The 19785-nt window shown below is 38.9% G+C and overlaps 1 protein-coding gene across 8 annotated transcripts in view; it reads left to right on the plus strand.

Moving 5' to 3' along the window:
* Positions 1-19785, plus strand: part of LOC127003454 (GTPase-activating Rap/Ran-GAP domain-like protein 3) — a 300826-nt gene that overhangs the window by 267593 nt on the left and 13448 nt on the right. For 5 of the 8 annotated variants that reach the window (XM_050870163.1, XM_050870162.1, XM_050870164.1 and 2 more), the window contains 5 exons: positions 670-822; positions 5730-5845; positions 6957-7037; positions 13604-13702; positions 16212-16265. In XM_050870163.1, coding sequence (XP_050726120.1) covers positions 670-822; positions 5730-5845; positions 6957-7037; positions 13604-13702; positions 16212-16265 — 503 coding nt within the window. The remainder of the gene's footprint in view (positions 1-669; positions 823-5729; positions 5846-6956; positions 7038-13603; positions 13703-16211; positions 16266-19785) is intronic. The other 3 variants (XM_050870165.1, XM_050870166.1, XM_050870170.1) reach the window with 1 other exon arrangement.

The raw sequence follows: 19785 nt of genomic DNA on the forward strand, positions 1-19785 counted from the left end.
TCTCTCTCTCTCTCTCTCTCTCTCTCTCTCTCTCTCTCTCTCTCTCTCTCTCTCTCTCTCTCTCTCTCTCTCTCTCTCTCTCTCTCTAAAAATAGCTCCATTGACACACTTTTCATGTTGACTTTAATTAATTTCTCTAAAAAGTTTACTCAACACTCTTCCGAGTTTTTTTTTCTAGTTTTCTTTCCCTTCTTTATTTTTACTTTTTCTTTTTTCTCTTTTTTTCACCAGAACTCTTTAGCACCTCCTTCGGAACTCGTAACATGTGAATTATCCAAGTTATAATTTGGTTCCAGTCTTTAATATTTTTCTTCCCTCTCACTTTGTCCCTAAAATGAGGAAGGAAAATAAAAGAACATTTACGTTTTGATTAGTGTCCCCGATGATCTCCGAGGCTCAGCTCCCGTTTTCTACAGCTTTCTTACATTATTTTCATATATATGATGCTTTAATATTCTTCAGTATTAGTATCAGAACACACATTAGTAGTATTAGTATTAGTACAATCAAATCATTAGTATTAGTATTAGTATTAGTAAAAACATATCATTAGTATTAGCACAGTATCATTACACACACAAAAGAGAAAATAGCAAAACAAATCATGCAGTACGATAACGTTTCCCAACCACCACCCTCGCCTCCGTCTTCCTTAACCCCCGCTGCCAGACGTGTTCGCACTGGTCTCCTACCTACAAGAGGAGGACGCCTACCGCCTGCACGTGTACTCCGAAGAGACCGTGCCCCTCTTCGGCCCCTCCCTGCCCTGCCCTCCCGTCTTCTACAACCACGAGGAGTTCAGGGAGTTCCTTCTGGTCAAACGTAAGTCTTATTTGTCACCTGGTTACAATAATGTTTTTTTTTTAAAGGTTTGGTTAGTCGGGTTTGTTTGGTTTTTATATATATTTTTTAAGACTAAGATTGTAATAGTCAAACGTAAGTCTTATTTGCCACCTGGTTTCAATAATGTGGTTGATTTATTTTTGTTTTTTTGGTTTTTAAGGTTTGGTTAGTCAGGTTTGTTTGGTTTTTATATATCTTTTTTACGACTGAGATTGTAATAGTCAAACGTAAGTCTTTCTTGTCGATCGTAGAGGATGTGTTAGTGTTTCCTTGGGTAGTTTTATAAGCCCTAGTGATGGTTTGACGAGGCTTCTGCACCATGAACGTGAAAAAGCACTCCTGAGAACCCGACTAATCTCCCTTGTGACCTTTGGAAATAGTTGACGTTAGGGCCGATAGCGTTTGAGAATAACGAGCTTTATGTTTCTACTTCCTTCGTTAAACAAGAACCTAAACAAACATTCCCTTCGTTATACGCTGAAGAGAACGTATGATTTATCCTCGGTCTTCGGAAATCGTTGTTGTGGGATTCAAAAGCGTCTGCGTATACCGAATCCTTATGCTTCTACTTCCTTCGTTAAACAAGACTCTAAACAAACATTCCCTTCGTTATACGCTGAAGAGAACGTATGATTTATCTTCGACCTTCGGAAATCGTGTTTGTGGGAGTTAAAAGCGTTTCAGAGTATCGATTTTTTATGCTTCTACTTCCTTCATTAAACAAGACTCTATATAATCCCTCACTTCGTTACACGCTGAAGAGAACGTATTACTTATCTTCGACCTTCGGAAATCGTGTTTGTGGGAGTTAAAAGCGTTTGAGAGTATCGATTTTTTATGCTTCTACTTCCTTCGTTAAACAAGACTCAAAGTAAACATTCCCTTCGTTATACACTGAAGAGAACGCATGATTTATCTTTGGCCTTCGGAAATCGTTGTTGTAGGACCCGAAAGCCCCTGAGAATACCGAATCCTTATGCTTTTACTTCCTTCATTAAACAAGTCTCTACGTAATCACTCACTTCGTTATACGCTGAAGAGAACGTATGATTTATCTTCGACCTTCGGAAATCGTGTTTGTGGGAGTTAAAAGCGTTTCAGAGTATCGATTTTTTATGCTTCTACCTCCTTCATTAAACAAGACTCTATATAATCCCTCACTTCGTTACACGCTGAAGAGAACGTATTACTTATCTTCGGCCTTCGGAAATCGTGTTTGTGGGAGTTAAAAGCGTTTGAGAGTATCGATTTTTTATGCTTCTACCTCCTTCATTAAACAAGACTCTACTTAATCCCTCACTTCGTTACACGCTGAAGAGAACGTATGATTTATCTTCGACCTTCGGAAATCGTGTTTGTGGGAGTTAAAAGCGTTTCAGAGTATCGATTTTTTATGCTTCTACCTCCTTCATTAAACAAGACTCTACTTAATCCCTCACTTCGTTATACGCTGAAGAGAACGTATGATTTATTTTCGTGTAATTACTGGCATCATGTTTCTCTTTTTCGCGTTTCATAATGGCTCCCCTTAATTTTCTGTTCTAATAGAGATTATCATTATTAATTATCCGCGCGAGCAGTTTTTCCACATAAACACACATCGTAATTATATTAATGAGAGCGCGGTAACTAATGCTTGTAGTACGTGCTTCTTTTAATTTAGAATAACATGTATTACCCACAAAACAACGAGTATGAAAACTTATTTATTCACGCTCTCCTATTCCTACTTAAAATATTTCCTTTTAATTTAGTATACGAATTTTTTCTCACTCAAAACATTCATAATATAAAGTTCTATTCTCGTTTTCTTGTCCTTTTAATTTAGAATACGATTTTTTTTACGCTCAAGACATCAGTTATTTAAAGATTCATCATACATCATCTTTCAAGGATCGAATACACTAGAATACCTTATTAATATCATTGCTGTGTAGTAGTATTCAGAACACGTAATCATTCTTACCTTTCAATATCTCTTCTAAATTACATTACTCAGAAAACTTACTACTTTCTACCTATCATATGTCTTTCCTAAATTATATAATACAAAAACTTTAACTCCTTTACTCATCAAATGTTTCCGTCTGAGAATCCGAACGCATATCACACACAGTCACGGGGTTGAGAGATACGAAGGCAGGATGATTTAAAACGTTTTTCTTGGCTAAATATTATAAGAGGAAGGAATGTTTGGGGACCCTTTCGGCTCATCGTCTTTCAGGGTTTTCCGAGAGTATATTTATTTTCCCTTTTCTTGCCGAGGGAGTTTTGGGAATTGAAATACAGTACGGTTGTTCCCTTTCATCCCTCTTGCTTGCCTTCTCTTTGATTCCAACCTTCCTTTTCTTCTCCCTTTATACACTGAGAAAGGGAGAAAGAAATAGAGATAACGATAGATAGATAGAAAGAGAGATAGGAGATAGATAGATATGTGGAGAGAATATGAAAAAAAAGTTAGTGAAATGAGAATATAATGAAATTTGCAGTGAAATATCCGTAGAGTTAAAAATATAGGCTGTTATCTTATTACAGAAAGAAATAGAGATAACGATAGATAGATAGAGAGATGGAAGATAGATAGATATTTAGAGAGATTATGAAAAGAAACGTTAGTAAAATTAAGGTATAATGAGATTTGATGTGAAATATCCGTAGAGTTAGAAATATAGGATTTGTTATTTTATTACAGAAAGAAACAGAGATAACGATAGATAGATAGATAGAGAGATAGATAGATAGATACTTAGAGAGAATGTGAGAAAAAAAGTTAGTAAAATGATAATATAATGAGATTTGATGTGAAATATGCGTAGAGTTAAACATATAGGATTTGTTATTTTATTATAGCGAAAGAAATAAAAAAAAAAGAAGATTAGGACTTTATTTTTATATACGATTTTTTTTCACTCATTTTTTTCATATTTTTACACTTATTATTATTACATTTCATTATTATTATTATTATTATTATTATTATTATTATTATTATTATTATTATTATTATTATTATTATTATTATTATTTATATATTATCTCTCTCTCTCTCTCTCTCTCTCTCTCTCTCTCTCTCTCTCTCTCTCTCTCTCTCTCTCTCTCTCTCTCTCTCTCTCTCTCTCTCTCTCTCTCTCTCTCTCTCTCTCTCTCTCTCTCTCTCTCAAGAACTTTATCAATTTTCTCTCCATTTCTTCCATTGTCTTACCACCATGCTCTCCTCCTCCTCCTCCTCCTCCTCCTTGACAACGAGAGAGAGAAAGAAAAAGAAAGAAAGAAAGAAAATAATGATAATGAGGTTTGTGTTGTTTCATTATCTTTCTTTTATTAAATTTTTCGAAGTCAAGATGTATTTTGTCTTCTGCTTTGTTCTCTCTCTCTTTCTCTTTTATTTTAATGTATTTTTTTAGTGTTATTTTGAAACATTATTTCCTTAACCTACGAGAGAGAGAGAGAGGCAGGCTCCTAAACGTCCTCCTCCTCCTTCATCTCCTCCTATTCCTCCTCCTCCTCCTCCTCCTCCTCCTCCTCCTTCACCGCCTCCTACCGGTATCCTCTTCTTCTTCCTCCTCCTGCTCTTCACCCCCTCTTCCTCTTTTCGTCCTCCTCTCACAAGCGTCCTCCTCCTCCTCCTCCTCCTCCTCCTCCTCCTCCTCCTCCTCAAGAACATCTGCTGACAGGAAACTAGTGTGAATTGCTGTCAGTAGGCAACCGGACGTGTGTGTGTGTGTGTGTGTGTGTGTGTGTGTGTGTGTGTGTGTGTGTGTGTGTGTGTGTGTGTGTGTGTGTGTGTGTGTGTGTGTGCCTTGGTGTTTACTTTATATTTGGAGAAGTGCTTTTCTGTTTTCTTTGTTTGTTTGTTGTTTGTTTGTTTGTTTGTTTCTTAAAAGGTGTACAGGTTTAGTAGTAGTAGTAGTAGTAGTAGTAGTAGTAGGAGGAGGAGGAGGAGGAGGAGAGGGAGTAAGAGGAGGAGGAGGAGGAGGAGGAGTTGTTGTTGTTGTTGTTGTTAAAGGAGAAAAAGGTGAACAGTCCAGAGAGAGAGAGAGAGACCCACAGCAATTTAAGTTCCATTCTTCGCCACCAGAAGTTTTGTTGTACTTGTGTTGCCTCGCTAATTACCACTATGGAGGCGATATTTGCTGCTGCTCCTCCTCCTCCTCCTCCTCCTCCTCCTCCTCTTGGTCCGCCATGAAGGAAGAGAGGAGGAGGAGGAGGAGGAGGAAGACACACTCGAATCTTCCCTCCTCCTTCTCCTCCTCCTCTTGGTCCGTCATGAAGGAAGAGAGGAGGAGGAGGAGGAAGACACACTCGAATCTTCCCTCCTCCTCCTCCTCTAATTCACTTTTCCTCTTTTTCCTTCGTAATTTCATTTTTCTTGCCCCGACTTTCATTTCCAGTTATTTCGTTAGTTTTTTTCTCTGTTTCCTTCTTTCTTTCTTTCATAGTTTTAATTCTCCTTTCTCTCTCCTCTCCTTCGTAACTTATTTTTCTTTTCCTGTTTAACTTTTTTTTTTACCTTTTTGGGGGTTTGCGTTTCGAGTTTTCCTTTTTTCTTCCCGTTTTCCCTTTTTCCGGTATCGACTGACTGACTGACTGACTGACTGACTGGCTTGTTGACGTGTGCTGACTGGCCTCTCGTCCCTGTCGTTCGGCCAATCAAAATTCATCTTTCTTGCGAGGAAAACGTTCTTATTGGCTCTTGAGAGACTCCTGCCACTCGTCCACTTACTCCTTCCGCCTTCATCATCCAATCATATCTCTCCTTCATGAAGTCCCGAGCTGTTATTGGCCCTCGAGAAGCCCTCCTGGGGGACCAATGGGAGCCAGCACCGTGTCCGAATCCCCTGTCCCTGCGTTCGGGTCCATGCTAACGTCTTTGGCTTCGGTTTCAGTGATCAACGGAGAGAAGGCAACGTTCAACACACCAACGTTTGCGCAGAAGAGGGAGCGAACGTTGGACATGCTCATCAAGGACTTGTTTCAGGAGCATATTAACGACAGTAGAGGGGTGAGTGTGTTCGTTTGTGTGTGTAGAGGGGAAGGGGATGGGAAGGGGCGTTTAGTATGTGTGTAAGTGGGAGGGGAGGAGAAGGAGGAGTGTGTGTGGGAGGCGGAGGAAAGGGGGAAGTGTATGTTGGGGTGGGGGGTATCCAGTGTGTGTGTGTGTGTGTGTGTGTGTGTGTGTGTGTGTGTTAATTAAGTATCCCAGCCCCTTTAATGATGTTGTCTCCATTTGTCATTATACCAATTACATAACCATTATAATTAGTTGTGGAAAGTCGTATACTACTATATGCCTAAGGCGCTGTGTGTTTGTTTGTTTGTTTGTTTGTTTCTTGGGGCTAACGTAAACTTGCTTGCTCATTTACATTCATTCCTTTGTCTTCCTTCATTTCTTTGTTATTCTTTCGTTCTTGTTTATTCCTCTTCATATTCCTTTGTTTTCATTTATTCATTTCTTATTCCTTCCTTAATTTTGTGATAACTTTACTTTTTTTCATTTTGATTTCCATCTTCGTTTCTTTTTTTAACTTATTTCTTCTTTTCATACATATTTGGTTTTCTTTTTTCCTCTTTTCACCTTCTGTTTCTACTTTGCTTGCTATATTTTTCTTTCCTCATTTTTTTTTACCCTCTCTTTTTCACTTTCATCTCTTCCACCTTTCCTCTCAATCTCTTTCTCTTGTTTCCTTTCATGAACAGAGGTAACGACTTTTTTTCCTTCCCTTATATATTTTCTTTCTTTTCCCATCTCTTCCACCTTTCCTCTCAATCTCTTTCTCTTGTTTCCTTCCATGAACAGAGGTAACTTGACTTTTTATCTTCCTCTTATCCATTTTCTTTCTTTCCCCTTCCTTCCACGTTTATTTTTATTGCATTACCTCTTTTTCACTTTCATCTCTTTCACCTTTTCTCTCAACCTCCTCCTCCTGTTTCCTTCCATGAACAGAGGTAACGACTTTTCTTTTACCTTCCCTTATACATTTTCTTTCTTTTCCTTTCCTTCCACGTTTATTTTTATCGCATTACCTCTTTCACTCTCCACCTCTCCCTCCCCGCCTTTCATCCCCTGCCTTCACAGACTCACAGATGCTCTTCCTCCTCCTCCTCCCTCACAGACGATGCTGAACAGACGAGCCTTCAGTGACGTGCTACCCGACCCGCCCCGCTCCTCGCGTCGGAAGGAAGAGGCGAGACAGGTGGGTGACGGCGCCAGGAAGGGACCCTACCTGGCGGAGACACCTGGGCAAGGGGTCTGGCTTACTTGTGTACCTGTTGGCTGTGTGGGTGTGGGAGGGTGTAGGTGTGTGTGGGGAGGGGAATTTGTGTGGGAGGTGGAGTGTTTTTGTTGTTTATATATGCGGGTGTTCATTTTTATTTATTTATTTTTTTATTTTTTTGTCGGTTTTGTTTTTTGTTTTTTTGTATTTTTGGTTTAGGTGTTGCTCTCGTTTTCTTATCTATTCTATTGGTTGTTATTTTTGTATATATATTTATTTTTTTCATATGTTGTGTGTTTTTAATTTTTTCCTGTTTTTTGTTTTCTTTTCTTTTTTTTTCCTTTTGTGTTTTTGTCTGGTTAATTTTTCTTATGTTTTTTTTTTTTATCGATATAACAATTAAAGTCATTATGTGTAGTGTTAGAATGGCTCTCAATTTTCCTTTTTTTCTTAGTATTACAACATTTTTGCTTCCTATTCTCCTTTATTTTCTCTCATCCCTTTCTTTTTCTACTTCTCTTTTTCGTTATTTTCGCATCACCATCTCTCTACTCCATATTTTCTTCATCCATCCTGTTTTCTCTTATTTCCTTTTCTTCATTCCTAGTAACACAGTCTTCCTTACTTCATATTTCTCTTCCTTTATCCTGTTTTCGTTATTTTCTATATTCTTCTTTTCCCTTTCTTCGTATCACAATCTCTCTACTTCATATTTTCTTCATTTATCCTGTTTTCCTCTTTTTCCTTTTCGTCATTCCTAGTAACACAGTCTTCCTTACTTCATATTTCCTTCCATTATCCTGTTTTCTTTATGTTCTCTCTTTTTCTCTTCCCATTCTTCTCATCACAATCTTTCTACCCCATATTTTCTTCATATATCCGTTGTTTTCTTTATTTTCTATTATTCTATTCGTCATTCTTAGCATCAGTCTGTTTTCTTCATATTTTCTTCCTTCATCTTGTTTTCGTTATTTTCTGTTTCTCTTTTCCCTCGGAGTCGCTCGGCCTTCCGCTCCCTAACTCTATCCAATTTGGTCCCTATTTATCCATGAAGTTTCTCTCTCTTTTAATCTAATTTTCACTTTTCCTTGACTTGCTTCTCCCCTCCTTCTCCCTCTCCCTTCCTCCTCTTCCTCCTCTCTTTCGTACCCAGGCCCTCATCCCTCCCTTTTCCTTCAGTTTCCTTTTCTTCCTCCTCCTTTTACTTACCTCAGGTCTCCCTTCTTCTCTCCCTCTCACTTCCTCTCCCTTCCTCCTCTCATTCGTACTCAGGTCCTCTTCTCTTCCCTCCTTTCCTACCCCCTTTTTCATTAGTTTCCTTCCTTTTCTTCCTCCTTCATTCATTCATTCATTAATTCCTTCATTCATTCTTTCCTCTCTCTTTTTCCTCCCTCGATATGACTCCTATTTTTTCTTCATTTTGACCTTTCCTCCTCTCCTCTCCATCTCTCTTCCTTTCCTCCCTCCTGTCTCTCCTCTTTCCCTCCTTCCTTCCCTCCTCTCTTTCTTCCTCCTCCTCCCTCCTCCTCTTGCTTTTCCTTCCCTCCTTTCCCTCACATTCTACTCTTTCCCCACCTTTCCCCTCCTCCTCCTCCTCTCCATCCAGTCAGCATCGCAAGTCACATAGCGAGTTTGTTTGTTTGTGTGAAGTTTGTGACTCGCCTTTCCTCACCCTCTGCTTAGCAATGTTGCGGCGGCTGTGTGGGGAGTCTGTCTGTCTGTCTGTCTGTGTAGATGGATGTCTGGGTGAAGGTTGGTTGTCTGTTGAAGCGAATGCCTGTGTTGGATTTGGTTGGAGAATGAATGGGTTTGGGGCTGTTTGTGTATGTCTGTATGTCTGTTTGTCTGTCTCTCTGTCTGTGTGTGTGGATGGATGTCTGGATGTAGGTTGGATGTCTGTAGGGGCAAATGTCTGTGTTGGATTTGGTTGGAGGATGAATGGGTTTGGGTCTATCTAGTTTACTGTCTTTATGTCTGATTGAACGTCTGTTTCTTTGATTGGTATTGATGAATGAGTGGGTAAGGGCTGTCTGTATGGCTGTCTGTCTGTATGTATATATGTATATCTGTATGTCTGACTAGCTTGTTGACTGACTTTCTGGCTGGTTTGGTGTGTGTTAGAGTGAATGTCTGTTTGATTTGGTTAGTGAGTGAATTGTAAGAGTCTGTTTGGATGTGTGTTTGTATGTACGTGTCTGTGTGTGTCTGGTCAGCTGGTTGGATTCCTGTTCGTCTGACTGGCTGAGTGGCTTTGTGGCTGAACGGTCGACTGGCTGACTGAATTCGTTTTGCTTTTTTTTTCTCTTTCATGTTTTTTTTGTGTGTGTTGTTTCGGTTTGTACGTCCGTGTTGCCTTTTTTTTCTTTTACTTTTCTCCATTCTTTTTTTTCTTCTGTATGTTTCTTTGTTTTCGTGTAACTTGTTTTTTTTTTTTTTTTAGTGTGTGTGTGTGTGTGTGTGTGTGTGTGTGTGTGTGTGTGTGTGTGTGTGTGTGTGTGTGTTCGTTTTCTGCACATACTATTCTTTTTCTCTATTTTCATAAGCAATGTTAACCGATGTATTTATATGTCAACGTGTAGTAGTTTCAGTCATAATTATTTTCCTTCATTTTCCTTTATTTTCCTTCATTATTCCACGTATTCTTCATTATTCGTCATTTCTCACAAGTATCATTCATAAACTCATTTTCCTCATTCATATTTTCTTATTAACTTCTTTTTTTTTCATTTCTCGTAGCTCTTGATTTATTTTTTCTTTTAATTTTATATAGATTTTTTTTTCTTTTTTCATAGTTCTAACTCTATTATTAACTGTTTATTTATTTATTTTTATTTCATGGTTCTTACTTTTTTTTTTACTTTTTTTCATATTTTTCATCGTTCTTTCTTTTTTATATTTCCTTTTTATTATTTTTTTCATCTTTTACGGTTCTTGTTTTTTTTTTCTACCTTATTTTTCATCTGTCATGGCTTTTGCTTTTTCATTAACTTTTTCATTTTTTTATCGTTCTTCTTTTTTAATTACCTGTTCATATTTTTTTCATCTTTCATGGGTCTTGCTTTTTCATTAACTTTTTTTCTTTTTTTCATCGTTCTTTCTTTCTTTTATTACCTGTCCATATTTTTTTTCATCTTTCACGGCTCTTGCTTTTTCATTAACTTTTCTTCATCGCTCTTTCTTTTCTCTATTACCTGTTCATTTTTTTTTTTCATCATTCACGGTTCTAGCTTTATCATTCCCATTTTTTTCTCATTTTTTACCCTTTTTCACGGTCCTTGCTTTCCCCCTTTTGTAACACCCGGGAATCAATAACCGCTAATCACACCGTATTGCACCTGGCCCATACGATTAACCCTAATTATAACACCTGTCCGGGCATTAAATAGATTTACGTAACAGCGCCGCGCCACCCTTTGCATGTATTTTAATATTCAATCACTTTTTTATTTATTATTTTTATGTATTGATCGAGGTCACACACACGCCTTAAAACCCTGAATGTGACTGTGAGTATGGGTGAAAAGGTGTGTGTGGGGTGGGGGGTGGGGGGGGATAAGTGTGGTGTGTGTGTGTGTGTGTGTGTGTGTGAAGGGTGTGTGGGAGGTGGGGGGAGGTGTGGATAGGTGTGTTTAAGGTGTGATGGTGCGTGTAGACAGGTGTATTTTAAAAAGATGTATTATTAGTGTGTGTGTGTGTGTGTGTGTGTGTGTGTGTGTGTGTGTGTGTGTGTGTGTGTGTATGTGTGTGTGTGGGTAAGTGTGTTTGACAAGAATAACTTACTTTCAATTCGGGTTTTTTTTTTTTTTCCTTTATTTGTTTACTTTTTCTGTGGTAGTATAGACAGGTGTGTGTATAAGGTCAGGTAATATGTGTAGACAGGTGTATTTAAAAGGTGTGTTATTTTGGACAGGTGTCTTAAAAATGGTACCCAGACCTTTATGCGTTATTATTATCATCATTATTATTATCATTATTTTTCTACTTATTCCCATTTGCATTGTGGTATTTCATTGACATTTATGGGCATTTGTTAAGGGTTTGTTTTCCTCCTCTTCCTGGTCAAACACTCATTAAAACCATGTCCCAATAAGCCACTCATCTATAATTAATTAGTACTTTATTAATATGGCGGCAATCCCCATTGACTTTATTAATATTATTCCAGTGGTGTTTGTTGGTATATAAAAATTTGTTTGAGAGGGAATTTTTTTTTTTCCTCTTCTTCTCTACACCCAATTTTCCTTCCTTCCTTATCAAAAAAATTACCGGAATATCATCAGTGAGTTCTTTATTAATATTATTCTAGATAAGTTTGTTGCATATAATATTTTGGGGGGAGATTGATTCTTTATTTTCCCTCTTTTTCTTTTCACCCAATTTTCCTTCCTTCTTTCCTTATCAAAAGAATTACCGGAATATCATCAGTGAGTTCTTTATTAATATTATTCTAGATAAGTTTGTTGCATATAATATTTTGGGGGGAGATTGATTCTTTATTTTCCCTCTTTTTCTTTTCACCCAATTTTCCTTCCTTCTTTCCTTATCAAAAAAATTACCGGAATATCATCAGTGAGTTCTTTATTAATATTATTCTAGATAAGTTTGTTGCATATTCTTTATTTTCCCTCTTTTTCTTTTCACCCAATTTTCCTTCCTTCTTTCCTTATCAAAAAAATTACCGGAATATCATCAGTGAGTTCTTTATTAATATTATTCTAGGTACGTTTGTGACATATAATTTTTGGGGGGGGAGATGGATTTATTATTTTTTCTCTTTTTCTCTTCACCCAGTTCTCCTTCCTTCCTTCCTTATCAAAAGAATTACCGGAATATCATCAGTGAGTTCTTTATTAATATTATTCTAGGTACGTTTGTGTTGTGTAATAATTTGTTTGAGAGAGATTCATTATTTTTCTCTTCTTCACTTCATCCAACTTTCCCTTTTTCCTTATCTATAAAAATTACCGGAATATCATCAGTGACTTCTTTGTTAATATTATTCTATTTAAGTCTGTCGTGTGTAATAATTTGTTTGAGAGATTCATTATTTTTTCTCTTCTTCACTTCATCCAACTTTCCCTTTTTCCTTATTAAAAAAAAAAAACAGGAGCGGGACGAGTGGATGTGAAGGATGACAACTTAATTAGCGTGCGAGTTTTTACCTGTGGACGTGCCGCTAATTAGTCGTCTCACCTGTGGCTTTTTCCGTGCGCCCACCTGTGCATGACGACCCGACTCACCTGGCCAGCGGGAAAATATGCACTCAGGTGTTTGTGATTAGAACAGCACAGCGTCACGTCTTGATGTGCGGAATTAATATATAAGCTGTTCTCTCTCGGTTTGGTAACACTGATTTGCTAACACACAGTTGCGAAATTAATGTAAGGTGCGGAATTAATATACAAACTGTTCTCTCTCTCGGTTTGGTGATACTGATTTGCTAACACACAGTTGTGAAATTAATGTAAGGTCTGTTCTCGTTTTGGTAACACTGATTCTCCTGCACATTAAAGGATATATACTGTAAAATGTTCTCTTGCTCTGGTAATACTAATTTTCTTGGTCATTTGAGGAGTATATTATAAGCTGTTCTCTTGCTCTGGTAACACTTATTCTCTTACCTACACAGTATTCGAATGTATATATTAGTTTTTTTCTCGTCCTGGTAACACTGATTCTCCTGCAAATTTAAGGAACATGTTATAAGAAGAAAACTTAAACAATAAAAATCTTCACCAAAATCTGCGAAATATTAAAAGCTGCTCTCTCGTTCTGGTAACACTGATTCTCCAGCAACTTTGAGGAATATATTATAAGTTGTGTTCTCGTTCTGGCAATATTTGATTCTGTAAAGCAAACCCACAAAGCGTGTAATAAGCGTTCGAGATCACAAGTTCACAACACCCCACGTGCCATAGAAAAGAATAGCAGCATCAAAGCCCCGAAGTCCTGCCCTGCGACTCACTCTATGGGGCGTTGTTTTGAGAGTAGACCAAGTTAACCCATTATAACAATCACCCCTATTACCGTTAAGTCGCCCGAAGGAACTCATTAAGGGCCTCTCTTCCCCTTCGTCCCTGATCAGCCGGAGTTTTCTTTCCGAGCCGCCGACCTGATTTCTTTATGAAGGGCTAATTAGTGTTAAATACCGTCTAATTAGGGTTTAAAGGTGGCAGGGACGCGAGAGCCCACCTAATGCGGATTAACGAAGACAGGTGATTAATTAGGTGGTTTATGGGATGCTTGCTAACGAGGATAAACGAGTTGGGGGTTAGATGACGTGCAGCGATGAGCGAGTGACGGAGTAAGTGAATGAGTTTGCTGTAATAACGCGAGCAGGAATCTTTAGAACACCTCAGTTTCCCCCAAAAAAAGTATAACCCAAGACATGAACGATAAACTAGAGAATGAGCGAAAACTAAAGAGAATGAACACCATTACTCTGTTTATTTCATGTTTTTAGACCATTTCCAGGCATTTCGGGGCCAGGCAGTCAGCAGGTGTGTATTTGCAGTCTAATGAGCGGTGACTTCCCCTCATTCCAGGTGGAGTTCGTGAGGTTCGGTCAAGCCCTGAAGCTGGATACCATAGTGAAGGGCGACGCTCCGACCTCTCTGGCCACGACGGGACTGTTCAAACGGACGGTAAGAAGGAAGGAGGAGGAGGAGGAGACAGAAGGTGGAGGAGGAGGAAGAGAAGGAGGAGGTTTTGGTGTCGGAGGAGAGAGAAAGAAAGGCTGTGAGGAAAAGTGGAAAGATCAGCGTTTACTTTTACTTCTTTTCTTTTTAAGCATAAGAAAGAGGTGAAGATTGTTTTAATGAAGTTCTCCTTATAACATGGTAAAGAAAATGGGTATGTAGGTGCTTTTTCTCTATCGCTTTCCTGTTTTCTGTGATACTTTCCCTCGTTTTCTTTCTCTCCAGCTTGATGTACGCTTCTTAATCTTCCTCCTCCTTCACCTTCCTCCTCCTTCTTCTTTCCTCCTTTCCTCCTTGTAAGATTGTAAAGAAAACCGGGTGTAGGTACTGTTTTCTATCGCTTTCCTGTTTTCTGTGATACTTTCCCTCGTTTTCTTTCTCTCTCCAGCTTGATGTACGCCTCCTCCTCCTCTTCCTCCTACTTCTTTCCTCCTTTCCTCCACGCCTTCAGGAAATTATTCTCTCCTCCGCCGCCGTGTCTGCATATCAAACAGGGAAGAGATTTTTTGTTCCTTCCCCTCCTTCATACACGTTTTGGGTAGTCTAAGTTACCGCTTTTTGGTGTGTATCTCCATCTTCTTTGGCGTCGTGTGCGTGGGTAACTCATGTAAATACTTATATGGTGGTTGGCGTAGGTCTTCCCCCTCTCACGTTGTCCTAGAGCCATGTGTCTATTCTTAAATGTATCGGGCTTCCATTGTGACGATTTTCCAAGGCCACAGAGAAGATTAACCGGGTTTTCTTGGGTGGTTTTTCCGTTTTGTGGCGCAGAAGTCGTGTCAATCTATCACCAGGATCACCAAACAGGCCATGAAAACCCCAGCAACTTCTAAGAGAGGATTTTTAAATAGGCGAATGGCGGTCCCGTTACGTTTAAGAATACGGACCATTGAATTAGGAGAGTTTGGCAACCTTCAATACAGGCGCCATGTTGTTATCGGAAGAGCGCGCGAAATTCAAATTGGTGCTGATGTTGAAAGTTTTTTGTGTGTCATCTAAGTACTTCCTCGAGATCATAACCATACCTAGAACACAAAAAAAATCTATTGTATCAGAATCACTGAATTTCGCGTGACTTTTTTTTATATATCAACATGGCGAATGTGATGAAATTTGCCGAACTCTCCTTTATTTTTTTTTTTCTATGGCTCTGCGGTTCCCTACTTCACCACATGTTTCAATAATTCATGTTTACAAGTAGATGATGATGTCTTTTTTGAACGTACATTTTTTTTCAGTTCTTCGTAAGGCAAATGTTATCTCCGTAGACTTAACTTTTCATCTATTTTTCATGGTATACTCGTAGATAATGTTTTGCTTTTTGTCGCCTCCGTGTAGTTTTGATGAAAATATCTTCTTTAACCTTCTTTTTTCAACACGAGAATACATTTTTTTAACCAATTTTTAAGCAAGCAAGCAAGCATATTCCACCGCACCAAATATTATACCTACTACTGTTTGAATATTAATACCTACTTATCTACTTGTTACTATTGTTATTCCCATTGGTATTAACTTTATGATACTTATGAGTCCATTGCGTGCAGGTTCCGATGTCTGAGCATTAAGCAACCAAAGCATTGTACATTTTATCCTGTCATGAAGTGTAACATTGTCTTGCCCCTTATACAAAACCACCCATATTGCCTCTTGAGTTACGGGTGACCTGCCTGTTTAGCCTGTAAGAAACCATACCTGACCCATACTACTGATAATGCAAGAATTTTTTAACGACCATTAGTGTCAACAACAATACGGAAGTTACCCCCTTTAAAGATTTTTCCAACTGTAGAAGAGGATCCTGTTTACCCGTTCCCGTTTTCTCTTCAGACTGGTGCATTATTATTTCTATTATTACTTCCTCTTGGAGCTCCTCAGGTCATGTCCTTCCCGGCACCTGAATGGACTGATCGGTGCCTTGTGTATCTTATTGACCTTACTCTTAGCAGTCGTGAGGGCTGGTGTGTGCGTGCATACGTGTACATATCCCGTCCCTCATGTGTACTTGTGTGAGTTGTCTCTCTCTCAGCCGGGCTTTTCTTTTTCTTGTCCTCTCCCGCACCCTTTCCCTTACCTGTCCCTTACCTTCCCTTCACTCTCCCTTACCTTCCTTTCCCTTACCTTCCTTTCCCTTACTTTCCTTCACCTTTCCTTCACCTCCTCCCCATTCACCCCACCTTTCCCTTACCTCCCGCACCCCTTACCTTCCCTTCACCCCTACATATCCCCACCCCTCATACGACCCCATTACCTTCCCTCACCTCTTACCTCCCTTTTTCCTCCCCCCTCACCTTCCCTTACCTTAATTCACCTTCCCCTCCCCTTCCCCTCCCCTTACCTTTCCCCTCCCTCACCCAAACATACACACCCCTCTCCCATACCAACCCCACACCTTCCCTCTCCCACCCTCACCCCTTCACCCCCCTCACCTCCCCCTCACCTCCCCCCTCTCCAGTCCACCGAGGGTTCAAACGGCTCTCCCTCGTCCAACACAGCTCTCCACGCAAGGGTATGTCGCCTTGCTCCCACGCCCTGGCTCCGTCTCTCTGGTCGTCTGTCTGTCTGTATGTCCGTCTGTTAAGGCCCCTCTACTACTCTACTATTACTACTACTAATACCTGTTGGTCTTACCTGTCTGTCTGTCTGTCTGTTTGTGTCTGTTTTTTGTGTTGTTTGTAGGTGTTTGTGTTACTGGTTCTGTCTTGTTGTTTTCTCTTATTGTTGTTTGTGTGTTTGTGTGTGTGTTACCTGTTTCTCTCTCTCACCTGTTGATTAGTCTCATTCGCACCTGTTCACTCTGATTAGCATGACTCACGAGGAATGAATGTCGTTGTTCTTTTCGCACTAAAAAAAACAGGAAAGTCTTTTTTTAACGAATGGAGAAACTTATAGACAGCTTTATGTAAGTTAGTAAAACAAACACACATACACACACACACACACACACACACACATATTACACATCCCCACACATTAAACAAAACATTATTACCTGTGATATACCTGCATGTGAAGCCAGAAAGAAAAACAAAATAGAATGCTTAAATATATATATATGCAGGAAAATAGTTGTTCATTTCGTATTTTTAAGCGAGAAAACATTACGCACTGATACGTAGTTAGAACGAAAGTGTCTGCAACATGTGTGTCCGAAAATGAAAATAAATGCTTAGAAAATAAAACATAAAACTTGTGTTGCATGTTTTAAGTAAATGAGTTAAAGGTGACGAAGGAGATACAGGTGAGGTATACAGGTGTTCTTGGGCGTACCTGTGAACCCTTAGGTGAATTTGGTTACTGATTGATTATATTGATTAACTCTTTTTGATGTATATTGTATTCTGCTGTTTATTTATTTTTGTTTCCAGTTCTTTTATGTCTGTTTGTTAGTCTGTTTGTAGCTGCTGCTGTTTGTGTATGACTGTTAGGTGGTTGTGCATGTCTGGTTATGTTTGGTTTGGTTACTCTCTCTCTCTCTCTCTCTCTCTCTCTCTCTCTCTCTCTCTCTCTCTCTCTCTCTCTCTCTCTCTCTCTCTCTCTCTCTCTCTCTCTCTCTCTCTCTCTCTCTCTCTCTCTCTCTCTCTCTCTCGCTCTCTCTCGCTCTCGCTCTCTCGTGTATGTGGTTGTCATTCTTTTTTTTTGTACTATCTCGTTTTCTTGTTGTTATTATTTTTTATTATTTTTTTTAGGCCCACCACGTTGCATGTTCCTCACTAATTAATTAACACATGTTGCACAGCAGTCATAGGATTAATTACTTTGTCGTTATTATTATTATTATTATTATTATTATTATTATTATTATTATTATTATTATTATTATTATTATTATTATTATTATTATTATATGCATGAGTATTTTTTCTTTCAGCACATCGTCGGCACCTCTATATATAGTGTGTGTGTGTGTGTGTGTGTGCGTGTGTGTGTGTGTGTGTGTGTGCGTGTGTGTGTGTGTGTGTGTACATCTCCCCTCACCTCACATTCCCCTCACACACTCCCCTCACTCTCTCCCCCTCACTCTCCTTCACCATCTCTTTATTTGCTTGCTTATCACACCCACACCATTCTCTCTCTCTCTCTCTCTCTCTCTCTCTCTCTCTCTCTCTCTCTCTCTCTCTCTCTCTCTCTCTCTCTCTCTCTCTCACACACCTTTTTTTCACGCTTATAATGATTTTTTCAGCAATTTTGAATATTAGTCTGATTTTTCTTCGCATTTTCCTGCAACCAATTATCCATATTTTTTTTATTACTCAGTTCCTATTGAGGGTGAGAGAAAAAATGAGCATCAGCCAGGGTTCAGGTGTCTATTACTTATTAGGTTGTTGATCGTTTTATTCTCTCCTTAAAGGCGTGTTCAGAGCAAAGAAAAAAAGTGAGCATCAACATCAGGTCTTTCCAGAAGGGCTTTTACGATCTTCTTTTTTTTCTAATTTGAGCGTTAATGAATTTCACGATCCTTATAGATGATTAAACCCTCGGATAAAAAGCACAGAGATCGAGTTGGTTGTGTTGTCTATAGAATAATTATGAGGACAGCGAATATTTTGGGGGGTTTTGAAAATATTTGTCAGACGAAACGAAAATGAAGAACACACAAAATAAGTCTGATAATAGTGTTGTTTTTTATGTTGGCACTAATTAGGTATATACAGGATTTACATAGTTATTTGGTGTGTGTTTTAAGTTCGTTTGTTTTAATTTCAGGGAGAAAAGAGAAACAAAATGAGGATGTGATGATATTCTTAATTTTATTTCATAGATGTTAAAAAAAATAGATTAGGTAGATACAGATAGAAAGATAGATATAGATACATGGATAAATATAGATAGATAGATAGATATAGATACATAGATAGATATAGATACATAGATAGATCGATAGATAGATAGATAGATAGATAGATAGATTCGGCTTACAAACACAGATCATTAACATACAAGGCTCAGTGTAATTTTCTAAGTGCTGCCAATAGCGACGGGTAAGCTCTCCTGAGGGGCCTCTTGGATCGACCCACCCCGTTGGTGACACGGGCGAATTTTATTTATAGTGGCTGCCGTGATGTATGACTCCTGCTCGGCCCATGCTGCCCCCGGTACTCCACCAGAACGATGTCACTGAAGTTAGGATTGATTGAAGAACTGGGTAGCATGTGGTTTGATCTTCCGCCACTCGGCAAAGGTTAAAAAGTGTCATCGCTAATCACTCCATTCAATTATCGTGTTCTTCTACTGTTTTGTTTTTTTTCTCTTCCTTTTCTTGTTTTGTTTTTGTTTTTACTTACCCCTCCTCCTCCTCCTCCTCCTCCTGGAATCATATATGTCTGTATCCTTCTTCTTTACTTTCTTTGCAATATTTCCTGATAACTTTTCTTCCGACCTTATTTCTCCTTCCTGATTTTCTTTTCCCTCTTCTTTTCCCTCCTCCTCCTCCTCCTCCTCCTCCTCGAATCATATATCTCTGTATCCTTCTTCTTTACTTTCTTTGCAATATTTCCTGATAACTTTTCTTCCGACCTTATTTCTCCTTCCTGATTTTCTTTTCCCTCTTCTTTTCCCTCCTCCTCCTCCTCCTCCTCGAATCATATCTCTCTGTATCCTTCTTCTTTACTTTCTTTGCAATATTTTCTGACAACTTTCCTTCTTTTCCCTCTTCTTTTCCCTCCTCCTCATCGATTCATTTATATTTATTTCCTTCTTTCTCATTTTCTTCGTATTCTTTTCTTGATATCTTTTTCTTGCCGACTCTCCGCCTCGTGATTAAACTTTTCATTGGCCCTGATGGATAGTAGCTAATGACGTCATCAAGCCAGAGCCAATAGGAAACGCCCTTTTCTGGTCATCTATTAGAGGGGAAACGTGTATGTCTGTCTGTCTGTCTGTCTGTTGGTCGGTCGGTCGGTTTTCTCTCTCTCTCTCTCTCTCTCTCTCTCTCTCTCTCTCTCTCTCTCTCTCTCTCTCTCTCTCTCTCTCTCTCTCTCTCTCTCTCTCTCATTTACTGGTCTTATAATTTCCTCCTCCTCTCTCTC

The sequence above is a fragment of the Eriocheir sinensis genome, chromosome 25 (genome assembly GCF_024679095.1).
Source record: "Eriocheir sinensis breed Jianghai 21 chromosome 25, ASM2467909v1, whole genome shotgun sequence".
NCBI classification, from domain to species: domain Eukaryota; kingdom Metazoa; phylum Arthropoda; class Malacostraca; order Decapoda; family Varunidae; genus Eriocheir; species Eriocheir sinensis.